A 25,300-nucleotide genomic window follows, 5' to 3' on the forward strand; every position below is an offset into this window, starting at 1 on the left:
AGGTAGCAAGAGAGGTCAATTAGCTGACTCTGGCCTTGTGAATCTAGCTGCAGCACCAGCATAACATCAATGACTTCACAAGAGTAGTCAAGGGCAGTGAATGCATTTGCAAATGACATTCCTCACCCCCGTATCATCAATCTACAAGAACATCTGCAGTCTGCCATGTGTAAGCCAGCAATCGGAAATAATGATGCCACACGCACTGAGGTCACTTTGAGTGGAAGCAAAAACACATGCAAGACAGACAGTAAGAGAATGCACAAGTGTGAATAGTTCAATTCACAATGTGTTACTGGAAGTGCTGTCATAGAGTCATACAGATTTTTGGCAGTAGCTTCATTTTAGGAGTTTGGCCAAGAGATGAATTGAAAGGAAATTGAGGTGCAATAATGGTGTAAAGTCGCGATCACAGGGGGGATTCAGTCCCAGATAGGCCTCTCAGAACCCCAAGGATCTGGATGCTCCCTATGCACATATCATTTAGGAGAAGAAGGAGGTCACACAATCATATAACACAGAAATGAACCCTTCGGTCCAACCAGTTCATGCCAAAGAATAATCCCAATCTAAATAAATCCCACCTGCCTGCTCCTGGCCCATACCACTCCAAACCTTTTCTATTCATGTACTTATCGAAATGTATTTTAAAAGTTGCAATTGATCACAATCCACCACTTCCTCAGGGAGTTCACCCCACACAGGAACCACCCTGTGTGTAAAAACAATGCCTCTCATGTCTTTTTTTTAAATCTCTCTCTTCTCATCTTAAAAATGTGCCCCGTAGTCTTGAAATCCCCCATTCTAGTGAAAGACAGCTATCATTAACCCTATTTACACCCCTCATGATTTTATAAACTTCTGTATGGTTACTTCTCAAATCCCTATGCGCCTGTGAAAAAGGTCCCAGCTTTTCCAGCCTTCCATTATAACTGAATCCTTCCATTCCTGGCAACATCAGAATAAATCTCTTCTGAATTCTCTCCATAGTTGACCAGAATTGGACACAGTATTCCTGAAGAGGCCTCACCAATGCCCTGTACAACCTTATTAGACCCTTCAAGCCTGTGCCATTCAGTAAGATCACGGCGGAACCTGTTTATGTTGTGAATTCCACATTCCCATCCAGCCAAAACAACCTCTGATTACCCTGACTAGCAAGAGTCTACCTACATCCAACTCAAAAATTAAATCTCCTCATCTCTTGTCTAGCACCTACGGTAACTTTGAAGGAAAGTGGAAGACTCCCCTTCCCTCTTTTGTATCTTCCTTTGGAAGTGCCCTCTGAAGGCCAAGTGGTAAGGGCTGTGCTTTATTCAAAAGAATGAGCCGGATATTGCAGCAGGTCAACCCAAATTTTCAGGCCCATTTCTAAGTTCCAGTGCCATCTGTTGGTCAGTTCCTGCCCCATTTTCTCAGGTGTTCTGTATCAGAATATCTTGCCTTTATTAAACTATTACTGTAATAAACTCTGAGCACAATGAGAGCACATTTTATTGTATCGGATGCCTGGTTAGAATACCTCCTTTAATTTTCAATCAAGTTTATTGCACACAATAAAACATTCAGCAAACTAGTCTCTGCAGCCAATTGGCCAGAACTACCCATGTTGAATCAAGGCCATCAGCAACACCCTTTAAAATAAAGGGTTTTCTGCATGTGGCCGTTTCACATTTAGCCTGTACAGTGTACTGCAAGATGGGCGTAGGGTTTCCCAGAACTTTTGTACAATATGTAACTAAATAGAAAGCTCAAGCTGTTCCATAACAGAGTTCTTCAGATTCCTTCTCCATTGCTTCACAGTTTTTTTTTAACCTTTTCACTCTCAGCGAATTCCAGCCCTTTTTTGGCACATTTCTGGAAGCTCTTTCCATCAAACAGACAAAAGTTAGATACGACATTGATTTGCAGGTCATCAAGTACAACACCATACACACTTCAACAGGAATCTTTGAACAAAGGTGAAAGATTCAACCATTTCTTTATTCATTTAGTCATTTACTTTTAAGCTAGATGTGTGTAGCATTGTTTTTACTGGGATGTGTGATAGTAGGATCAGAGCCACAAGGTTCTGTAAATTTTCAGGAGCTATGATCAGGGTGCAAGTGAAGGACAGAATCGGTTATCAATTTCTGTCAGGTTTGGCTGTAGCTATGAAAAACCCAATTAAAAGCTACTCTTATCAGACAACGACAAGATTCCTCCCTTGAAAATTTTGCTTGTATCACAAGAAGAAAGATTCTTGTACATTTTCTTCATTATTTTCTCGATATTGTATAATTATTACTGAAATTGCACATTCAGCAAAATGACAACATAATTCCCTGCCATTGTAGAATAGCTGTTGGTGCGTAAAAGAACCTTTATGTAAATACTTTTAAATCAAAACATGAGAAATTGCAACAGTGATCGTGTATCACTGTCCCAGAGGAGCAGTGGGACCAAGCAAATATAGTTCAGCAAACTGTTGTCAAAGTTTTTCCTTAAAAAACGTGTGAAGCATGTTTAAGTCAGGGTAAGAATAGAAAATCTTAAATAATAGCTGGAACAAAAGTGTAAACAAGACTTCATTTAAAGTGGTATCTCCTGAAGTTGCTCCATTTTCTTTCTCAAAGGAGCAAAATAGTCTGTAAATGATATTTTACACATTTTCTTTCTCAAAGAAAATGTGTAAAATATCATTTACAGACTATATTGCTCCTATAATCAGAAAACATTAGCTCAACAACAAAACAGAATCCTGCTGTGTACATCAACAAGACACAAGTCTTTAGAAGAATGCATGACTAAACAAAGACTATTTACTCAGGGACTACCTTAGCTACCTGCTCTCCCCAGCCGCTCCCCTTGAAACTTTGTGGCAGATGTTGCTGCGCTAAGTTAGCTCTGAAGTGGCCCGACTTCCCATAGCTCCCCTCACAACAGAGTCAAAATGTATTAGATCTCTTTATTTGTGCCTGGGGCCAGTTCAGGAGCACAGCTGTGTCCTACCCTGCTCTACCTTTGGTGTTTAAGCCCCTCAGGCAGCTTATGTGAAACCAAAACTGTTCTGCCACAGTCAACTGCATCTGCTGACACTCTAGCATCCTTGCTGCAGGCTGCTGAGTACCACTGCCTCCCGTCCTAACAGATGTCTCGCAACAACCTGCGTACTTACACCTGTACTGGCACTTGTAACCTTACAGACCATTTGCTGAAAAATTCATGACTTGTTACCCTCTCCGAGGATTTACTTCTAGAATCAAAGCTTCTGCATTCACTCTGTGTGCGCCCAAAGTGGTTCCACCATGCATTAGTTGTTGGCACTGAAAAGCTTTCCTTGCTTTGATACATCATGCCTAACCTTCAATTACAACATCAAAGAGTGAATCCTATCGTGAATACTTCTTAAAATCAGAAACACTGGCCCTCTGAGTACAACAAGAGCATTTTTGAAACCAGCTGCTCCATGTGACAGGAGTCTTTTTTTGCTTACGAGGATTCAGATCACAACTGAAACAAAACAGTTTTCCTAGTATTACTTATTTTCATATCTAAAGACACCAATCCCACATTCAGATTTAAGAAGTAGAATATATCTTTCAAAATGCATGCAACATGCATTGATCCTCGGAAATAACAAACAAACACACTGTACCTTACAGCTCTTAAAATAAACATACTTGCTACTCTGTTGAATCAAGCAATTAGAATTGTGAAAATTCTATTGGAACAACTAAACTCAAATGTTTAAATAATTCTCAAGAGGTGTGCGTTAACTGGCTGCTGAGTTCAAAGATCTTGTTGCCTTTCCATTTTGAAACAGAATCCAGTGTCACTTAGGAATAAGAGAAGTGCAGTGGCTATTATTCTTAGGTCAATCAGAAGGAAACTTTAAATACCAGGACTTTTCTCATGGCATAGCAACTTAGAATGTCATACCTGAACTATTTTGTTTTCAGATAAAGATGACCTTTTGATAATTTGTGATTATAATTTATTCCTCCAAAGTAGAAAGGAATCTCTTGCCCTTTACACTATCAATTTTCAAAAACTTCTTGATTCTACTAACATTGTGACATAAATGCACAAAAAAAAACTAAACATTATATTACTGTAGTCATTTGAGAAAATGTGGAGAAAATATCAATAAGACTCACTCATTATCTTGTCTTGATAGAGCCTCTTAATTCTTTGCTAGCTCCTTAAAAACCTCAGAACTGAAATGGTTAAAACTGGGAAATTTTAATAATATTTACTACCCAATCTCATAAATTACTGGGGGGGATGGAAATATGCTAATAAAGAGATCTTTTATTAAAAGGAATACTGGTCACGCAATAAAATATCCCTTCAGGTCCTATGTCACTATCATCTTTATTGCCCATTCTCTTATGTCATTTAGAATCAACAACAGCACTTGGAGAGATGCTTTACCTAACATGCACAAGGGGTAAAAAAGAAAGTGCAATTTCTTACATTCATTTTCAATAGGATTCTACGTTATCCAACCAATCAATAGCAAGCTTAACCTGTCCCCAATATGATATGAAAAGGTATGTTATAGTTCTTCAGGCTTACTAGTCAAAAGTGAAATTGCATTTTTCCATTAACATTTATGTTTGCCAGCACTCTTATGACACTTTATTTTTACTTCCAACAGGGGTGTGACATAAGTGACTCCAACAGAAAACACTACAATCTGGCAAGCAGATTTTCCACAGACAATATGGAGCAATGTAAGGCACAACCCAATTATCATTTTGAAAAGAAGGGAGAAAATTTAATACTAGCCATCAATAAGTATTATTGTTATGAATGGGACCAATAGGAATAGAGTTTATTTTGTAATAACTGTAGTGAAGAATTATTCTTTAGACAGATGTAACTTGATGGTCCATGAAAATCATCAGGTTGATAAGTTATATTTTCATTTCTAAAATAATTTAAGAATATGATTAAACTTGAAAACATTAGCATTTGCACAGTGGTTTTAACAACACTCACTCACGTCACCATGATACTAACAAAACTTGTATCACTAAACAGAAACAATGTCAAGCTTGCTGCAAAGCATCACAGTCACAGGGATCACAAGCAGAACTTTTTAAACTTAGCCCAAATGCCAAAATTAACCGTCACAGGAAATGACCCAATTCACATAGCTTGAATGTTTAAGGCAAAAAGTCTCTGGAACAGTAAGTATTTTTAACAGTTAAGCTTTCCTACAGATAAAAATATCATTTTGAAAAAAAATCACCCCATGTACTATTTTTAAAACAAAATAGAAAAGATTATTTTAAGTTAGGAAGATGCAAACTCTGAAGACTTCTTTTTTTGTATTCAATATATGCTCCAGTCAATTTAGTCTTTTTCTTTAATACAGTACGAGAAATTTAAAATAAATGAAGTGGTAGAGTAATATTTCTCCCTTCTGTGCTATTGACAAGTCTTTCCCTAAAATTCAACAATGTCAGCTCCTTACTACTAATGCTTAAAGAAGGAATAACCAGAATTTGTTGACCTTTCCGAGTTTTATAAATTATCAGACCATCTATGCTATATCCAGTACTGGAAATTCCTTCCAATTAAAGATTAGGAAGACTGAAACTATTGCTTATAGTGTCCACTCCAACTTCACCTCTCTATCTGGAACAACAATCTTTTGCAACAAAAAACAGAAACCACTGAAGAAGCTCAAAAGATCTGGCAGCATCTGTGGCAAAAAAGCAAAGACCCTTTCTCAGAACAGAACTCGAAATGATAACTCTGCTTTCTCTCCACAGAAGCTGCCAGACCTACTGAGTTTCACCAGAGATTTTGGTTTTTGTTCCAGATTTCCAACACCTGTAGTTTGTTGTATTATTCCAGTCTGTTGCAACTTTGGTGTCACATTTTACAGTTTTACATTATTTTACAAGTTTCTGATTTTGTTTTCAGCCATTGTCAGGACTGGTTGCTTCTATTTGCATAACATCAATGAAGTTGACCCTGTGCCAGCTCATCTGTTACTGAGACCATCATTCGTGCTCCTATTAGCTTGAGATTTAACTATTGCAACGTAATGCTGGCTTGCCTATGAACTCCATGCTTTATACACAGAAGTCATCCAAAAGTCTGCTGCCTTTGTTTTAAGTTGCACCAAATACAGTTCCTCTATCAATCCTGCGCTCTCCGACCCACAGTCAAACAATGTCATGATTTTAACATTGTTTTCAAAACCCTTCATTGCCTCATCCCACTCAATCTCTGTAATCTTCTCCAGTCCCACAATCTTTCAAAATATCTTCACCCTCCAATTTTGGCCTCATAGGCATTTGTGATTTGTTTTCCTGCACCAATGGCTGTGCCTTCAGTTGACAGCCCCTTCTGGAATTCTCTCCATACTCCATACTCCATACTCTGGATTAGTGGTGCTGGAAGAGCACAGCAATTCAGGCAGCATCCGAGGAGCACCTATCCAACTCTCTAGTTCACTTTCCTACTTGAAAGTGTTCCTTAAAGCCGACTTCAAGCGTTTGGACATCTTGCCAGATGTGGCTTAGTGCCACAATGTTCTGTCCTAGAATGTTCCTGAGAAATATCTAGGGATACTCTGTTAGGTTAGATGCTTATTTAAATATTTATACTACAAAACTATCTCTTTATCTAGGAAGAAATTGGAGATTTTGAGGGAAAGAAATTGCCCAGCAGAATTTTCCATTTCCCCGTCAATTCCTTCGGAGCCTGTTCCAATGGGGATTCCACAAACTCCTAATGTGTAACTTCCACCTATACCTGAATAACAACGATCAAACCATCAGAAAATCAGCACCAATGTTGATTTTCCTTTCAGCAAAATGTTAAACATTATAAAAAACAATTCATTGACAGTGAGGGCGGTTCTGAAACTAGCTGACTCTGAAAAATTCAGTAAGATCAAGGTTGATCTGATTATTCCATATTCTCGTTGTTATGGACTAGACTAAACCCCCTAAAATATATTAAGAAGATAGCGTAGACACTAACTTTTCCTTATTTTAAAGGTAAGTGTAAGGTATTGCGTACCAGATGCAATCTAATTGGTCAAACGACTCAACTTTAAACAGAACACACCTTAATTTTACATGACAGTTAAAATGCAGACAAAATAAAAAGAATTGGCTTAACAGTAACTCTATTGAAATGCTTAACAAAAGTGTATATACATTAACTACTACTAATTAACTGTTCCAATTTAGTAACATCCAATAAACACATCCTTGGCAAAGGCAAATTCAGTAAAATAGATTGTCTCACATGCAATTCTAGCAGCAGCAAGAGAACCCCAGTTTTTAGCTGTAACAGAGAGATGAATAAGAGCTTCCATATCCAGCTTCAAGACCCCAGCAAATGCTGAAAGCTAAAACTAAAAACCCTGATTCTGTGAAACTTTGATGCCACCCGTTCAGACTGCTTCTGTTATTCCATCTTTAAGAACAAAACTGCAAGGCCTCATAAGCTGTTTACTGCAAATTGTTCAATACCGGTGTCTCAATTTTGCTTCAATACATAAACAAGACAAAATATACCACTTAAAACCATAGTATTGTTACAGTTGCCTTGCCCCGAAAATATTTCAACTCCTTGCTTATTATGAATCTCACTACCTCTGCCTTAAATATTCAAAACTCTACTTACAATGAGGCAGAGTTCCAAAGATTCACAATCTCTTGTGAACAGAATTCTAATTATCTAGTCATCTTCTCCATCCTTACCACAAAGGTATGCTTCAATTAAGTCATTTTTTATTCTTCTAAACTCCAGCACTCTAGCCTGTTCAATCTTTCCTCATAATCCAAACCTCCCAATCCAAGTATTAATATACTAAACCTTCTGTGAAGTACCTCCATTGCATTTTAATCCTTCCTTAAATAAGGTTACGAATATTGTCCACGGTATTCCAAATACAGTCGTACCAGTGTCCCATATAAATTAACTATGACTCCATGCTTTTGTATTTAATTCCCTTCACAATAAATGATAACATTCTTTCAGCTTTCCTAAATACGTACTATAATACTTACAAATCTTTTTATGATTCAGGTAGGAGGATGCCCAGGTCCATCTGCATCACAAAGCTCTGTAATCTCTCACCAGTTGGATAATATGCTTGTTTTTATTCTTGCAGCCAAAATGGCCAGTTCCACACCTCACATTCTACTCCACTTGCCAGATTTTTGCCCACCTATATAATTCGAAAACCTCCTCATATCCTCTTCAAAACCTATATTCTGATCTATCTCTGTACCATCAGCAAATCTAGCAACCACACCTGTGTCCCTTTCTCTAATCATTACTATAAATTGTAAACTGAGCTTTGTGCCACAACACTCATTACAACTCACCATCCCGAGAAAGACCCATGTATGCCTACTTTCGGCTTCCTGTTGGTCAGCCAGTCTTTGATGCATGCCAATATGCTACCCTCAACAACATAACTTCTATTTTCCACAATAGACTTTCATGTGGTATCTTATCAAATGCTGTCTGGAAATCCAAGTAGAGTGCATCCACATGACATATGCTACGTCCTCAAAGGACTCCAATAGATTGGTCAAACATGATTTTCTTTTCATTCTGCCTGATTACCTTAAATTTGTCTAAATGCCCAGCTATAACTTCTTTGATAAGAGATTCTAAAACGTTCCCTATGCCTGAGGATAAGCTAACTGGTCTGCAGTTTTCTAATGTATGTCTCCCTCTCTTTTTGGATAAGTGAATTTGCTGAATGTCCAACAGGATCTTCCTTGAATCAAAAGTGTTTTGGAAATTAAAAAGGAAGCATCAACTATCTCACGAACCACTTCTTCTAAGACCGAATAATGAGGGTCACCAGGACCTGGGCATTTGTCAGCCTGCATCTCCAACAATTTACTCTCTACCACTCCTTCGGTGGTTGTAGTTTTCCTGATTTCCCCCCGCCTTTCCATTTCTTGATTTATTACTGTTTCTAAAATGTTAATTGTATCCTTGACAATGAAAACTGATGCAAAATACCTGTTCAAATCTTCTGACAGTTGTTCTTTTTCATTTTTAATTCTCCACTTTCACTTTCCATCAGATTAACGCTCACTTTGTTAACATTTTCCCTTAATTATTTATAGAAACTCTTACTTATCTGCTTTCAGATTTCTGCCCAGCTTTCTCGATTAACTCTAATTTTTCTGTGCTTATAAATTTCTGGTCTTTCTTTGTTATCTGTTCTATTCTGTCCATGTTTCTGTCCTGTCAACCATCCTTGTACAGCTATAATTATTTTTTGTTTAACTTGATACTATCTTTAACAATTCTGGTTATCCAAGTATACTGGGTCCACCCCTTAGAATGTTTCTTGCTCAATCTGTATATTTTGAAATAAACTATTGCATCCCTATTGACCTATATTTTATACTAAGTTGCCAATGAATTACATGGGTGACCGGTGTATCCCAAACTGCCTAATACTGTGTCGACAGGAGGTAGCTGAAATACCAGCAGGTGATAACCATAACACAGTTTGCCTTTACATTAAACCCCATAAGATTCATCCTGACTTCCACACATTTTAATTGGAGCTCCATGAACTGCAATAGAATCAGTCCATCTTTCTAGAGAGCCCTGAATAGCTTGAAATGGCTTCGACTAACAGGATTTTCAGGAAAACATCTCCTCACAAGTTGTTCATTTGACTTGTTTATGTCTTCTATTCATGCAGTTTCAATTAAAACAAAGTTACAAATCACACAACACCTCCAGTACCTCCAAATAAACCTGTTGGACTACAACCTGATCACGAATCATAGAGATGTACAGCACAGAAAAAAACCCATGCCCTCTCGTTCTGGACTCCATGTGATTTTTTTAACTTTCTCCACCCCAGTCCAACACCAGCTCCTCCAAATCAATTAAAACATTTATCTTTAACATGTGATTTCAAACAACCTACTTACAAGCAAAGTGATTTGAATGAGCACAAGAAATCTACAATGAATCACTGTTCTGCAGTTAATGTATAATTATAAGTATATTCTAAACATTTCTTATCTCCCACTTTTCCAACACATAACCGCAAAGATATTTCAAGGCATCTGCAACACAATGGAGCTGTTAGGAACACCAAAATAGGAATAGGCCATTTAGATCCTTGAACCTGTTCCATTATTCAATGAGATCCATATTTTGTCTCTTTAATGTATAAAAACCAATCAATCTTAATTTTAACATTTGCAATACTGCTCTCATATCAACTGCAGTTCCAAACTTCTACTATCCAGGTGAAAAAATGTTCTTCTTTATTTCACTCCTGAGAGGTTTGACTCAAAGCTGTGGATAACTCCCCTGATCCTAAGCTCATGGTCAGCCAGTAGTAGTTTCTCACAAACAACCCTATCAGTTCTCCATTATATGTTGAAACCTTCAACTCATCATCTAAAATTTTTGAATTCCAATTCATAATTTAAGCCTTAGAGCCCCAGTAACATTCTTGTGAACCTATACTGCAATTCCTCGAAAGCCAGTGTTTGGTTTCTAAAGTAAAAACAGATATTGCTGGAGATACTCAGCCAGTCTGGCAGCATCTTTGGAGATAAAGCAGAATCAACATTTTGAGTTTAGAGACCCTTCATCAGTTGCAAAGGTTTGATGGCCAGGACTGTTTACACTACAGATAAAGGTTGGCATTCCAATAGCCTTTTATTTTATGTACCTGTTAATGACATATTAATGACATGTACCTGGAACCTTAAGTCTCTTTGAATCTTCACTGTTTCTCCTTTTGCATCATGTTCTTTCTGCTTTGGTGCAAATGGATGAAATCACAGTTGCCCACATTTAAATCCCTTGGCCACAGTTCATTAACCACAGAATTGCCTACTCACTAAAATAACATTTGCACATTCTTTCTAAATGAAATTTATTCAGACATCAACCTCAGAAATGGTTTAAACAATACCTCATCACCAGACTGGGGTCGCATCAGGGACACTCGATCATACTGTCTCCTCAACAGTGCCCACAGTGCATCAAGCCTGCCCTGCAATTTAAACAAAAACCATTTAAGAGAACACTGAAAAGTATATAAGGTTTGCCGCTGTGAAACACAAGTTAGGAGTTAACGATCCCCCAGCTAAGAAGTTGGGAAGGGAAGGTTATAGAGAAGCCCAGCTGCCCCACAGTGATTTGATGAACAACTGGCCACGCTTTCCTGGGCGGGGTATGTTGGACTTGCCACCTTCGGTCAGTGCAAGTCCCTCTCCGACACCAAATCAGAATGCAGGTAGCTCTGTCACCCTTCCAGACAGTGGTGTGAGGCTTTGGATTGGGCTTGGAGTTGGAATAGGGATTGAGAAGCCAAGGGAAAGCAAGGAAACCCTGGAGGATGAGCTCTACGAGAAGCCTTAAAGTGTCTGTAAAGGAGCAACTCCCTCAGCCTTTCCCACCCCTCACACCAGCTTGCAAACAAACCTGTCTGGAGAGGGTCACTCCGGCCACCACATGCTGGGTGGACGAGGCCCTTGAGTTGGAACTAATTATCCACTTAAGCAGCTAAATTGGCCTACTGGCAAGTTAGAATACCAATGCCATCCTTACCACTGGGATAAATGTGGTGGGACAGCAGTTATCTGTGCCTGCTCCCACATCCACCCCAGCATTCAATCTCTCCAGCAGAGTGAGTAAAATCTAACTCTAAAACACCACAGGCTTCCAATTTGTTCTAATACTCCTCTTTGTCCTCCTGATACAGGTCATGAATCATATCAAGTAAACTGGTTCTCATTTTTTTTTGTCATTCTCACTCATTTTTTATGTCTTGTCTTTCTTTTCACAAAGTCTTTCTCTGGGCAATATTAACAGTAAAGAAAATCATCAACATTTCTTAATACATAATAAAAATTGATGTCAATACACCTCTAGCACCATAATGTTAAATCTTTAAGTAGTTTCATATGCATCATGGCAGCCCTGCTGAAACACAATGCATTCTTATTGAATGGAATAAATCTCAGTAGATGGTGATAAATTACCTTAATAGGATCATACCACTGTGGTCTAGGAGGGCGATTAGAAGCTGGAGGTTTAGGTGGCTTTGGAGCAAGAGGTTCCTCTTCTACTTCTGGAACTTTTACAACAGCATTTTTGGCCTTTTCTAGCCTTGCCCCTTCATCAGTGGATCCTTTATCCCCCCACCGGACCTTACAGAAAAAAAAACAATGCTGTTTGAGGAAAAGTACACTGATATATTAGTCATGATTTAATGACAGTTCCTGTTCAAAATGTTAATGCATTATATCCACAACCCATGGACTTAAAATAACTGGGAGAAAGTGAAGACTGCAGATGCTAGACACATTTATAGGAATGTATCTAACAGACTAGAAATACTAAGAAAGGAAAATATACCGAGATCCACTGTTCAGAGAGTTCTATAGACTGTCTCCATTACAATAATATGTTGCTTTTCCTTTCTTCTTCTTTTTTCAAGTTCACAATGTCTCACCTTGTACTCCAAGTGACAACATTTTATTCATCCACATGAACTATTTATATCCATTTATACATTCTTTATATCCTCTTAACACCTTAATTTTGACCTATCATCAGCAAATCTCCGCCTCCCATTTTATCTAAGTTATAAATGTAGACCATAAATAGTTTAGGTCACAATACTGACCTCTGTGGCACTCTGATTTCCGCCTGTCAATACAAGAGTGATCTATTTATCCTGACTATCTACCACTTGTTAGAGTAGATTACTTACAGTGTGGAAACAGGCCCTTCGGCCCAACAAGTCCACATCGACTCGCCGAAGCGCACCCACCCAGACCCATCCCCCTACACCTAACACTACAGGCAATTTAGCATGGCCAATTCACCTAACCTGCACGTTTTTGGACTGTGGGAGGAAACTGGAGCACCCGGAGGAAACCCACGCAGACACGGGGAGAATGTGCAAACTCCACACAGTCAATCGCCTGAGGCGGGAATTGAAGCCGGGTCTCTGGCGCTGTGAGACAGCAGTGCTAACCACTGTGCCACCGTGCCACCCAAATTCTCCATTCATGCTAATATGTTAACACCCAAGGCATGAGCTCACTCTTATTTTGTACAGTAACCTTTGATGTGGCTCCTTATCAAATGTCTTTCATAGATTTCTCTTTATCCAATTTGATTGTCACTTCCTTATAGAATTCTAATAAATGCGTCAAATGTGATTTTCCTTTCATGATCTGCTGGATTGTATTACAATTTTCTGAAAGTGCTGTTATTATCTCCTTAATAATGAATTCTAATTTTCCCGAATGACAAGTGTTAGGCTACCTAACTATACTTTTCTGCTTTCTGTCTACATATATTGAAAGAAGGTGTCTCATTTTCAATTTTCCAATCCATTAGGGCCTTTCCAGAATCTAGGGAATTTTTGAACTTCACAACTGACACGTCTACTATTTCTTTGACCACTTATTTTAATACTTTAGGATGCAGGCTATCAGGTCCAGGGCTTATTAGCCTTTAGTTCTCATAAAATTTCCTGTACCTTATCCCTTGTGATCGTTTTAATTTCCTCTAACTTCATTTTTTTGTGTTTTTCATTGTAAAGACAGGACTTTATCAACATGTAGTCCAATTCCTTGTTTTTAATTTTCAATTCCTCAGTCGTATCCTTTAAAACACCCAATGCTCAATTTAGTTCCATTTTTTTGAAAAAATACTGTTGTATTTCACTACCGTAACTTGCATTATTTATTTCTAAATAAGTTTCTCTAATACTGTAATTTCTCCATCATTACTTTTTGTCATTTTCAAAAACCTGCCCAATTTTCTGGTCAGCCAACTATCTTCGCAGTACTGTTGGTTTGCTTCTTTGATTTGTTATGGTCTTTTATTTCCTTAGTTAGTTATGGATGGTGCAACCTTCTCATTGAGTCTTTCCATCTTAATGGAATATATCTTTACAGACAGGTATGAAATATTTCTTTAATCGCCTGCCACTGATCGTCTCCTGTCCCTTTTTAATCTACTTTCCCAAACACTTCAGACACTTCGGTTGTGAAGACATTAATCTTGTAGCCACAATTCTCACCCTCGACTAAATGTCATGATCACTATTACCGAGGTACTTCTTTATTATTCGATCATTAATTAACCTGTTTCATTGCATAATATCAAGTAAAGACACCAATTTCCTTGCTCCTGTTCCTCTAGATCACAGAAAGGAAATTATGATGAAATATGATGTCCAAATATTAGATTGGCCAAAATAATTAATGATGAGGTTTTTCTCTTCAAAATCTTAACCATGTCACTGATGGTTCAACTTGGTATCAAGACTAGTCAAGACGTACTCAAAGATCTCAAGAGCTGGAAATTCCCAGAACTAGGGGCAAAAGCCCAAGGACGCAGCAAGCCATTTAGCATTGAAATGAGAACTTGCTTCATCCAGAGAGTGGTAAAGCCTACAGATTTCTCTGCTACAGAAGCAGTTTAGACCAAAATATCAAATGTTTTCACAAGGAGTCAGATATAGTTCTTACGGCCAGAAGAAGAAAATATTACGTTGGATGATCAGCCATGATCAGAATGAATTAGGAACAGGCTTGAAGGGCCTGCTCCTGCCCCTATTTTTCTGTGTTTCGATGTTTGACACCTGGTTATAAGAAAAATATTATATACAGAAATCGAAAAAAGATTTTTTTAAAAATCAAAACACAAGAGAATACATAAAAACAATTATCAAATTAACACCATTAGAGCCAAACCATATTTATTATTAGAAGTTTTTGATGACAGTTTACAGTACATTTCATGACTATTTTATTGCTCCCTAAAGATTAAGCTGTTGATTTCCACCTCTAAATTTGCAACTTTCTTTCTCAAATGGCAGTAAGTGCTAATTTAATTGATAAAGTTAAATTGGAGCAAGACAAATTATAGTAAGCAAGCACATCAAGGGATATGGGCCCAAGGTATATGGAGTTAGGTCACAAATCAGCCATGACCTTATAGAATGGTGGAACAGACTAAAGGGGCTGAATGGCCCACTTCCGTCCCTCTATTCCTTTAGGAACCACAGGACTAAATTTATGATTTTCCTTACAAGGATGCAAGATTTATCATACAACATGTCACAGATTATTTAAGGAATTTCTTTAATCACCTTTACACACAAAGATGCTTTACACACCTCTGAAGTAGGTGAGACTTGAACCCAGGCCAGACGACCGAGAGGTAGGGATGCTACCACTGCACCCCCTTATATACTGTACCTATCCATGCTATTTTCTGAAAACGATCTAATAGGCCATATTGATTGAGGTTGTCCAATCATAATCGATCAATAATAGTCCCTTCACTTTTAAAGGGTTACTACAGGTATTATAATTGAGCACACCCAGTTAGATATTTTTGTTTTTTTTAAATGTTTATAATTTCACAAATCCATCACTTGAAATCCCAAAAAAAGGAACATGTATGTCTTATTCAGATGGAGTGGATTAGTATTAAGAACTCATTTGTGAAAAGTGGAGCCCAAAACTAACACTATAGACTTCAAGACAAATCCTACAAGTTCTTAAAATGCACATCAACATATTTACAGGGGATACTCTAGTGTTTTGTTTAGTTCACATTTATTTACTATCCTCAGCCATTTTGTTAAGCTGTAAAATATTGAGGTTTTGGGATTTAAGGGATTCGGAATGGTGGAAGTTTCAGTCTAATGTGTCTGCATATGCACCAAGGCCTTCACTGGGAATTTTGCCTCACTCATAGCAAGTTAAACATTCAGCTATATTCAGAGTTAAGTTTAATTTCTTCAACTCAATCAAACAGGAATGAGAAATTAATTTCATAATATACCTCCATTCTTTTGATGCCACCAACACCTCTACCGCCATAGTATGAAGCATCAACTGTTGGCCACTTCTTCTTTGGCACAGGGTCTGGGATAGGTTCCTGTATATTAAAAACATTCATTCAGACAAGAGAATGTTCTTAACTTGCAAAATAAGAGCGTACATGAATCTACGAACACGTATCTTTGGCTTTACTAAACATCAACACAATTTTCTTTGTGATTGCATGAGAAGGTACAGCAAGATTAGGGAGATTTAAACAATCCTTAGATAAGCACATGGATGATTTTGGGATAGTGTAGGGGGATGAGCTGAGAATAGTTCACAGGTCGGCGCAACACCGAGGGCCGAAGGGCCTGTTCTGCGCTGTATTATTCTATGTTCGAAGTACGGAAGTGTAGGAATAATGGGAAGGAACAGTCCATGCGAATACTGATGGTGGAGGGGAGGGGAAAATGGATTTGATGGTGATACCCTGCTGGGAGCGGCGGAAAGAATGGAAGATGACCCTCCGAATGAGGAGACTCTGAGTGGAAAGTAAGGATAAGGAGGATCCTTTTTTTTCCCCCGTTCTGGGAAGAAAGGCAAACATTCAGCACAAAACCACAGGAAATGGGTCAGACCTGACTTAGAGTCTTGTCAACCAGAGTGGGGGAACTCTTGGCTGAAGAAAAAGGCAGACATGTCAGTGGCACTGTATTGGAAAGTGGCAACATCAGAGCTGATACGATCGAAATGGAGCAAGAGGGAGAATGGAATGGAGTTCTTGCAAAAGAAAACAGGGTGTGAGGCGGTGTACTTTATGTAACGGTGATATGCTAGATACTTTAATGAAACTGTAACTGAATTAGGGATACGGGTTGAATAAAATGAACATAAGCAGAATTACAGCAATGAAAAATTCATGGAACTAAAGACAGACAAATCCCTATAACAAAATGGTTTTAAAGGAATCAGGCAAGAACAATTTAGATGCTCCAATTATAACTTCATTCTAATCAGGAATGAGTAATTTAGATTAGAAAACCGAACAAGTAATTTCACAATTTAAGGCAAGTAATAGGAAAACAAGGACATTAATCTAATATCCACTGTGGAGAGGAAGAGAGAGAGAGTGAGAGAGATTTAGTGCTAGAAAGAGAGAAAGAGAGAGAGAGAGAGAGAGAGAGAGAGAGAGAGAGATGGTTGGGAGATACAGCTGGGTGTCTTCAGCATACGTACGAAAATTAACGCCATATTTTTGGATGATGTTGCTGAGGGGCTGCCCGTAGCTGTGAAATAGAAGAGAGTCAAGAATCGAACCTGTAGGGTCACCAGACAGAACAGAACCAGATGGGAGTGGTCCAACCCAGTTGGATGGCAAGCACTGGACAAAGATGCTACATCACTGTGTCGAAAGGCTGCAGACTGATCCATATAGATGAAGAACAATAGGTTTATGTTGTTTTGTCACAGACATATAGCATGACATTTGTGACTTTAGCAAGAACAGTTTTGGTACTGAGGCAGGGTCAGAAACCTGATTGCAAGGTGACAAACATATACTTAAGAGGAAAGATGGGCACGGAGTTTGGGTGTGCCAACACTCTCGAGGTGTATTTTCCCGCGGAAAGGGAAGTTAGAGATTGGGCATTAGTTTCAAAGCACAGAGTGGCTAAGAGATGGCTTACTGGGGAGAGGGGGGAATGGCAGCACATTTATGGAAGAGATGGACATCGTGCTCAATTTTACTGAATGACAGAAGGAAATCAAATGGCCCCTATGTTCTTGAGTTTTACCTTTATAATATTCTAACACGTATCTGCTTTGGTCTTTGCACATATGAGGCTAACCAATAAGAGTTATTAGAAGACCTTCAGACCATAAGACTGGAAATGAATGTTACTTTTTTGGTATTTGCATTATTCTTTATCAACAACACTTTCACATAGTGGATCATTCACATACCTCCTTTGGAGGGGGGGGAGGAGGCGGAGGATCTTTTATGACCTGAAACCAAGTAAAAAACAAAAATTATTTGTGTATCAGCAATGACACAAATGAAGGATTCTACTTCTGCTATTCGTTACCAACTGCAGTGCCTTTTCCTTTTCATCTATGAGAGCCAACTGGTGTATATTTTCCTGTGACTATTAATTAATAAGACTTTGTGCAAGTTAGTACCCGGTCACTCATGTCAAATCAAAGAAACCTATTAGCAGGTTGACTTCAATATATCTATTTGTGTGAAAATTAATTGAACAAGTGTTACTACTTCAGAAGGACCCTGTTCACAAGAACTTCAGCTGTTCGTTTAGGAGTGTCAGACAGACTACAGATAACTCCTATGCAATAGTAATAATTTTTGAATATCTTTGACAGATATGGAATATATATGGAGAATCAGGACTTAGACTACACACCAGCCACAAGGACTATTGTGTCCTCAATTTGCAGGCCTACAATCTTCAAACCTATCAACTTACATAATTCAGCTGAATAAGCTTTCCTGGAAATGTATAAAACTTGTAATGCTTATGAATAAACTTTTAAATGTTTTCTGCTGTTCCCTTTTCTACAATGTACCCTCTATGTTCACCACTATGCTTCATCTCCAATACTCTTTTCCCTTTGAGGAACAACGGTCACTCCCAGGTCCACGCTCATTGTTGATCCTCTGGGACCTCGGCAACGTTCACTTCCACTTCCACACTCACCTAGTTTGGAACTGCAGATACTCTCTTACTGAGAGCATTATACATAGTCAATGCTTTCATTAGGACTCTAAATGCGGTGCTACATCCCTGCCTGAACCATTTGGAGACCTTAATATTACTGACCACTATCACCCACTAACGTCACCCTTTGCGGCTACCTTTGCTTGATTCCACTGTTACAGATACAATCAAAGCTCAAGGATCTCCAGCAACCATTTCTTTTCAAATGAAACCTTAAAACATTCCCTTCACAACTTCTCTTTGCTCTTGTCCCTCTTCTCATCTCCATTAACTTCCTCATATGAAACCAAAATCAACGTCTTCAGCTCACTCCACAAACTGAACAGAAGGCTAACAAAACCCCCGGTCCTGCTGGTTTCCATCAGGGGTTCCCAACCTCTTGTTCATGATGGAGTTGCAAGCTTCTCCTCCTTTCAGGCTGCACCATGCAATGAAGCTGAGGCCCAGGTCACCTCCTTCCCTAACCTTGCCCTGTTCACCCCCTCTGTCTGTCTTCTGGGCCTGGGCTGGTACACCCGTCAGAACTCACCCCCCAAACCCCTAGCATGGCAGGCAACCTGCGCCATGACACCAACCATCCCAAAGTCCTCCACTTGCACTTCTGCAGCTTCCAGCCAGGTTCCATGAACTGGAACAACTCAGATGAAGAAATGGACTTTACATAAAATAATGACATTTTAATGCAGTATTCAAAAACATGTAATAAAACAGACAATGGTAGATGACATATAAAGTGGGAAAATGTGAAGCTATTGGTTTTAAAAAAGGACAATTAGGAAAACTAAACATATTTTCAACAGTTGAAATGATTAAATGTTGTTGTTGATGTGAATTTGTGTTTCTTTATTGAAGACAAAGCAAAATGTTATCACAGCAGTTACAGCAAGCAATTACGAAAGCAAATATTATATTAACTTTAATTATAAGAGATGTTGATAGTACAGAGTTTTGGTAAGATCATGTCTGGAGTATTAAAAATAGGAATAGTGTTAAGGTCAAGCATGCATTGTGATCTTATTAAATGGTGAAGTATGTTCAAGAGGTTTTATGGCGTACTTCTGCTCCAAAGAACTATTTTTGAAATGTTTTTATTTAGAAAAATAATGTCTCCTTCATTCCCAAGTTGAACGTCTGAACCCATATCTTCTGTCTCACAAAGACAACCATGTCCTCTACACCATTGCTTCTTTTCAGACTATCACTGGATGAAACCTTCAGCTGAGTCTTTGTCACTTACAGGCTTGATTATTCCAGTAGTGCAATAAGTAGGTTTCCGTTCTCCACAGCTCATCCAAAACTCTACTGTCTATATCATGTCCCTTCCTTGAACTTCCACGTTCCCATTCTGCTATCTTTCTTGACTTAAACTGGTTCACTCAACAAAGAGATTTAAAATCTTCCATCATTGTGTTTAAAGCCTCGCATGGCCTGTTTTCTTTGTCTAATTCTCTTACCTCCTCCTGCTCTGAAACTCTCCACTGCAACATTCTTTACGTGTCTGAATCAACTTATCCAATTTTCTGATTTTGTGCTCTAATCTCTCTACTTCTTCATGCTCTTCTCTTACTTTAAGAATAATCCTGAGGAAGCAATGCATTAACTCAAAATATTAACTTAGTCTCTCCACAAAGGCTGACAGGCGTGATGAGTATTTATATTTTAATTTTCTGTTGTCATGCAGTACTGACTGGTATAAATGATGGGATAAAAGAAAACTGAAGTTGAATATCAGGCTGTGGTGACAGTGAAGGAAGCTCTGTTACTAAAAGTGTTTGAAGTTGGAAAGGAAGAAGTGCTGGGTAGACTGCTAGCACTCAAAGTTGACAAGGCACTAGAACTGGATAATATGTATCCAAGGACAATGAAGGAAATAGTGCAAATTTCAGGGCCATAATCTTTCAGTGTTCCCTGAACTCAAGGGAGGTGCCAGAAGATTGGAGAATGACAAACATCAGTTTAACTTCAGGGGTCGAATGAATTAGTCAATGTGTCAGGACAGTAGAGAGAATTGTTAATATAACATGATGTTGTGGGTTTTACTAATAGGAAGAAGACAGGGTTATTTGGCGCCTCAAGCCTGTTCCACCATTCAATGAGATCATGACTGATTTGCAGCCGAACTCCATTTACCTGCCTTTGGCCCACAGCTCTCAATACTTTTTGCTTAACAAAAAAAAATCTATTTCAGACTTAAGATTAACAACTGGTCTAGTATCACTGTCATTTGTGAAGAGAGTTCCAAACATTTATCATCCTGCATGAGTAGAAATGCTTCCTAACATCTTTCCTGAACAGTCTGGCCCTAAATCCCAGACAATGCCATCTAATTCGAGAATCCCCAACCACTGGAAATAGTTTCGCTTTATCTACCCGGTCTTTTCTTGTTAATACCTTGAAGGCTTCAAATCAGATCACCCCTTAACCTTCTAAATTCTAGAGAAAACATAACCTCACAACGTAACTCCTGAAGTACATGTAACATTCTTATAAATTTACATTGTAATCCTTGCAAAACTAATATATTTTTCCTAAGGTGTGGTGCTCAGATCTATTCTCAGTTCTCCAAGTGGGGTCTAACTAGAGTTTTGCATAACGGCAGTATAACTTCTGCACCCTTACACTTCAGTCCTCTGACTATAAAGGCCAGCAGTCCATTAGCTTTCTTAATTATTGTGCCTGTTTTTGGCGTTTTAAAAATCTATGTATCTGAATAATAGAGGCAAAGAAGATATACTGTTCTATACAAGAGAAGAGGCAATGACCTAGTGGTATTATTACTGGACTGTTAATCCAGAGATCCAGGTAACGTCCTGGGGAACCATGTTTGAATCTTGTCAGAGCTGATGGCTGATTTGAATTCAACTTTTTAAAATCTGGAATTAAGAGTCTAGTGATGACCATGAATCCATTGTCAACTGTCCAGAAAACCCCATTTGGTTCACGTATGTCCTTTAGGAAAGGAAACTGCTATACTTACCTGGTCCGGACTACATGGAATTCCAGACACACAGCAATGTGGCTGACTCATAACAGGCCTCTGGATGATAAGTGTTGGGCAATAACTCATCCCGTGAACAAATTTAAAGAAAAGGAAAACAAATCAATACGTGCGGTACTGAGTTCTGGGCACCGCCACATTGGGAAGATTAGAACACATGATCAGTTTTGAGGATAAGTTGCAGAGATTCCGATGTGGGATGTGAGTATCGCTGGCTAGGCCAGTATTTATTGCCCGTTCCTAATTGCCCAGAGAGGGATTTAAGAGTTAACCATATTGCTGTGGGTCTGGAGTCACAGTTAGGCCGGCCTGGGTAAGCACAGAGTTTCTTTTCCTAAAGGACATTAGGACTGTTATCCTCGCAGAGAAGAGGCGACAAGGAGATTTGTTAGAAGTTTTCAAAATCAAGACTGGTCTGGGCAGAATAGACAAGAGAGAAATTGCTCCCACTCAAAAGTTTTGAGAACAAGAGGGCACAAATTTCAAGTGACTTGCAAAAGGACTTAATGTGATCTAAAGAAAATCCTTTCCAGTTACAAGTGGTTTGGGTTGAAGTGTACTGCTTGAATAGTGTGATGGAGGCAGGTTCAGTTGAAAGGGCATTCGAGATTATTTGAATAGAAACAAGATGCAAGCTACAGGGAAAATGCAGGAGAATGGCACTAAGTCATAATGCTTATTTGGAGAGCCATGACACTTCCTGCAACTCTGTGATTCTCTGAATATCTCAGAAACCACTTTGCAGCAAGTTGTTTTTGGATCTACATGTTAAATGTAATAGTGATTATAATCATCTTTCCTCTAAAGATGTGCTAAGTTTCACTCGATATGTTGTGTTTTGTGCTCTGACAGACAGGAAGCTCTGCTGTACAGAAGCTTTGATTAAAAAAATGAATTCATTGCAATGAATTCACTTAAACAGAAAATAAATCTTTTTAAAAATCTGCATAAAGCTTTTATTTTTCATTTTAATGCACGTATGCTAGGAGGTAAGTCTTGCACAAGAAATAAATCTCTGGGCAAAATACAATCACAGGGCTGAATCTTCCCTCCAGGGAAAGATTATTCCCACAGCCTGAACCCATCCCAAGGTACATCAGTCACTCTGGGATTTTCATGAAGGCACATCCTTCATTGACATGGAGACAGGCTCCTTGTCCAATGAAGTGTGGCAGTCAGATTCTTAAAGGACAACCTACCAGAAGCCTTCCAACTTGACAGGCCCCAGCAAGTTGTTGCAGAGGGTGATTATAAGCCTCACTGGAGCTCTGGCAACTAGCTTGCCTATGGCCAATCTGCTCCTTCCTATGTCAGAAATTCCCAGGCAAACTCCTTTCAATAAATTTACTACTATTCCTAATAAGCCAAATGGGCTGTCCATCCCACAGTCCAGCCTTGCAGTCTGAACCGACCTTGGTAAAAGTAGCCTGTGCCAGGCACAGGCTTGAAAAACTAGCAAACTGCTTTTGGTCTGTTTCCAACTTGGATGGGACCAGAAAATTCTGCCATGGAATGGTTACAGTACAAAGAAGGCTATTCAACCTGCTGAGTCCATGCTGACTCCCTGCAAGAGTTATTTGATAATCCCAACCTCCTGAACAGAATCAAGAGTCTTTGGATATCCATACATGCAGATCAACTACATTCCCTTATCACCTATCTCAGAGTTTCTTTGTAAGATTATCAACTTAGTTTAAATGCAATTTTAACAAATCCATGCTGGCTTTCCGAAATTAGTCTATACTTGTCCAATATATTCATGAAGACACATCCTTCATCGACATGGAGACAGGTTCCTTGTCCAATGAAGTGTGGCAGTCAGATTCTTAAAGGAGAACCGATCAGAAGATTCACATCTGCTTACCTTCAGCGGTTGAATGAATTAGTTAATGTGGCAAAACAGTAGAAAATATTGTCAATAAAAACATAATGTTGTGGGTTTTACTAATAGGAAGAAGAGTGGCCTATTCAACACCTCAAGCCTGTTCTGCGATTCAACGAGATCATGACTGATTTGCAGCCTAACTCCATTTATCTGCCTTTGGCCCACAGCTCTCAATACTTTTGCTTAACAAAAAAAAAGGATCTACTTCAGATTTAAGATTAACGGTCATACACGTCTTTCATTTTGCTGTTTCTCTCAGTGTCTATTGATTGCAGTCTGTGTTTGCTCTATCTTCCACCCTTGTGGGAATTAACCTGGACTACACCACATCTTAAAAGGTACAGTCTTGCCTTTTAATCTTTCATTCAAATTTACCTTGATTGTTTCTCAGCCACCAAAAATTCGCCCTCTTCAAATTAATTTTTTAACTCTTGACTGACCTTAGTCCATTTCTATGGCGATCTTAAATCTTACAGCACTATGTTCACAAATACTCCTTTAGATATTTTATCCACTTGAATGCTTTGACCCAGATACAGCAATACCACTTTCCTGATCAGTCAATAAATGTGCTTGTCGACAAAATTCTCCTGAATGGATCTTGGAAAAATCTTCTTATTCTCTATCATTATTATTATCCCAGGCTATATTAGAACAACTAAACATGCCCATTATCACTTGTCTATAGTTTTCCATCTCTTGCAGTTACTTTGCAAATTTGCTCTTCTTTGTTTAATCATCACTCCACCCCAAAGAATAGAAGTTTTTAAGAACAACCATCATATTACGACATAGAGTAGGCCATTCATCACATTGTAGTGATCCTTTAAAAATGCTGTTGAATTACAAAGAATTGACAGGATTGCTGTTAGCGATTCACCCTATTGAATTATGCAGCCATCCTCCCACCGCTTCATTAACCCTTTCAATATCGATTTCCCTTCCTTTTTTCCTCACATACTGATCTCTGAGCCCTATGAATGCATCGGTATTATTCAATGATATAATGATGCAATAAATCATCCCACTACACTGCTTTTTTTGCTTGCCCTTGCATTGCTTTCTCTCTTTTCCAAATGCCGATCCAACTCTCTTTTGAAAGTTACTGCTGAAACTGCTTCTTTCCCCTCCTTCAGTACGGCATTTTAAAGATTAAATGCCATGATTAAAATTCAACGGGCTCTGGCTGAGAATTTCTTTCTGTTACACATTGGCAAACTGACTCAATTCATTTACATCTGAATAAGTATGAAGTTGTGCATCACCATTCTTTTCTAGCATTTAAATTTCCAGGGCAGTTCCCAAGCTAACTTCTATCTATTATGGAGATTAAGTATAAAACAACAGAATCTGAAGCAAAGTAGAGAAAGGGAACTACAGCGTATTAGATATTGAATCTATTAAATACTTGCAGAAGAATAACATTCTATCAACAATGAAGTAGAATTGTGCGCAGTTCAGAATTGGTTTTGACTACAACTGGTACAAGTATGAAGCTAGCAAAAGAGTTACACCATATGTTTTGCTCAACTTTTTCAGCTTTGATTCAACTGTTTTGTTTTTATTCATTCACAGGATGAGGACATCACTGGCTCGGCCAGCATTCATTGCCTACCCTGATTACCCAGAGGGCAGTTAAGAGTCAACCACATTGCTGTGGGTCTGGAGTCATATGTAGGCCAGACCAGGGAAGGATGGCAGTTTCCTTCCCTAAAGGACATTAGTGAACCAGATGCAGTTTTCCAATAATCAACAATGATCATCATTAGACTCTTCATACAGATTATTTAAAAGTATCATTATTATTTTATTATCTGCCATGGTGGAATTTCAACATGGGTCCCCAAAACATGACCTGGGTCTCTGGATT

At 38.6% G+C, this 25,300-nt stretch overlaps 1 protein-coding gene and 1 long non-coding RNA gene across 2 annotated transcripts in view; one reads left to right on the forward strand and one right to left on the reverse strand.

The window, feature by feature from the left end:
• Positions 1 to 25,300, reverse strand: part of antxr2a (ANTXR cell adhesion molecule 2a) — a 228,839-nt gene that overhangs the window by 78,492 nt on the left and 125,047 nt on the right. Inside the window, exons 13-16 of the mRNA XM_072592512.1 lie at positions 17,778 to 17,819; positions 15,835 to 15,930; positions 12,003 to 12,170; positions 10,931 to 11,011 (exon numbers count right to left, since the gene is read on the reverse strand). Of these exons, the coding sequence (XP_072448613.1) occupies positions 10,931 to 11,011; positions 12,003 to 12,170; positions 15,835 to 15,930; positions 17,778 to 17,819 (387 nt within the window). The remainder of the gene's footprint in view (positions 1 to 10,930; positions 11,012 to 12,002; positions 12,171 to 15,834; positions 15,931 to 17,777; positions 17,820 to 25,300) is intronic.
• On the forward strand, positions 1,868 to 25,114 carry LOC140493754 (uncharacterized). The gene is made up of 3 exons (XR_011963764.1): positions 1,868 to 1,961; positions 4,643 to 4,718; positions 25,006 to 25,114. It is a non-coding gene; the product is annotated as an uncharacterized lncRNA (long non-coding RNA).

This window comes from Chiloscyllium punctatum, chromosome 1 (assembly GCF_047496795.1).
Source record: "Chiloscyllium punctatum isolate Juve2018m chromosome 1, sChiPun1.3, whole genome shotgun sequence".
In the NCBI taxonomy this organism is placed as follows: Eukaryota; Metazoa; Chordata; class Chondrichthyes; order Orectolobiformes; family Hemiscylliidae; genus Chiloscyllium; species Chiloscyllium punctatum.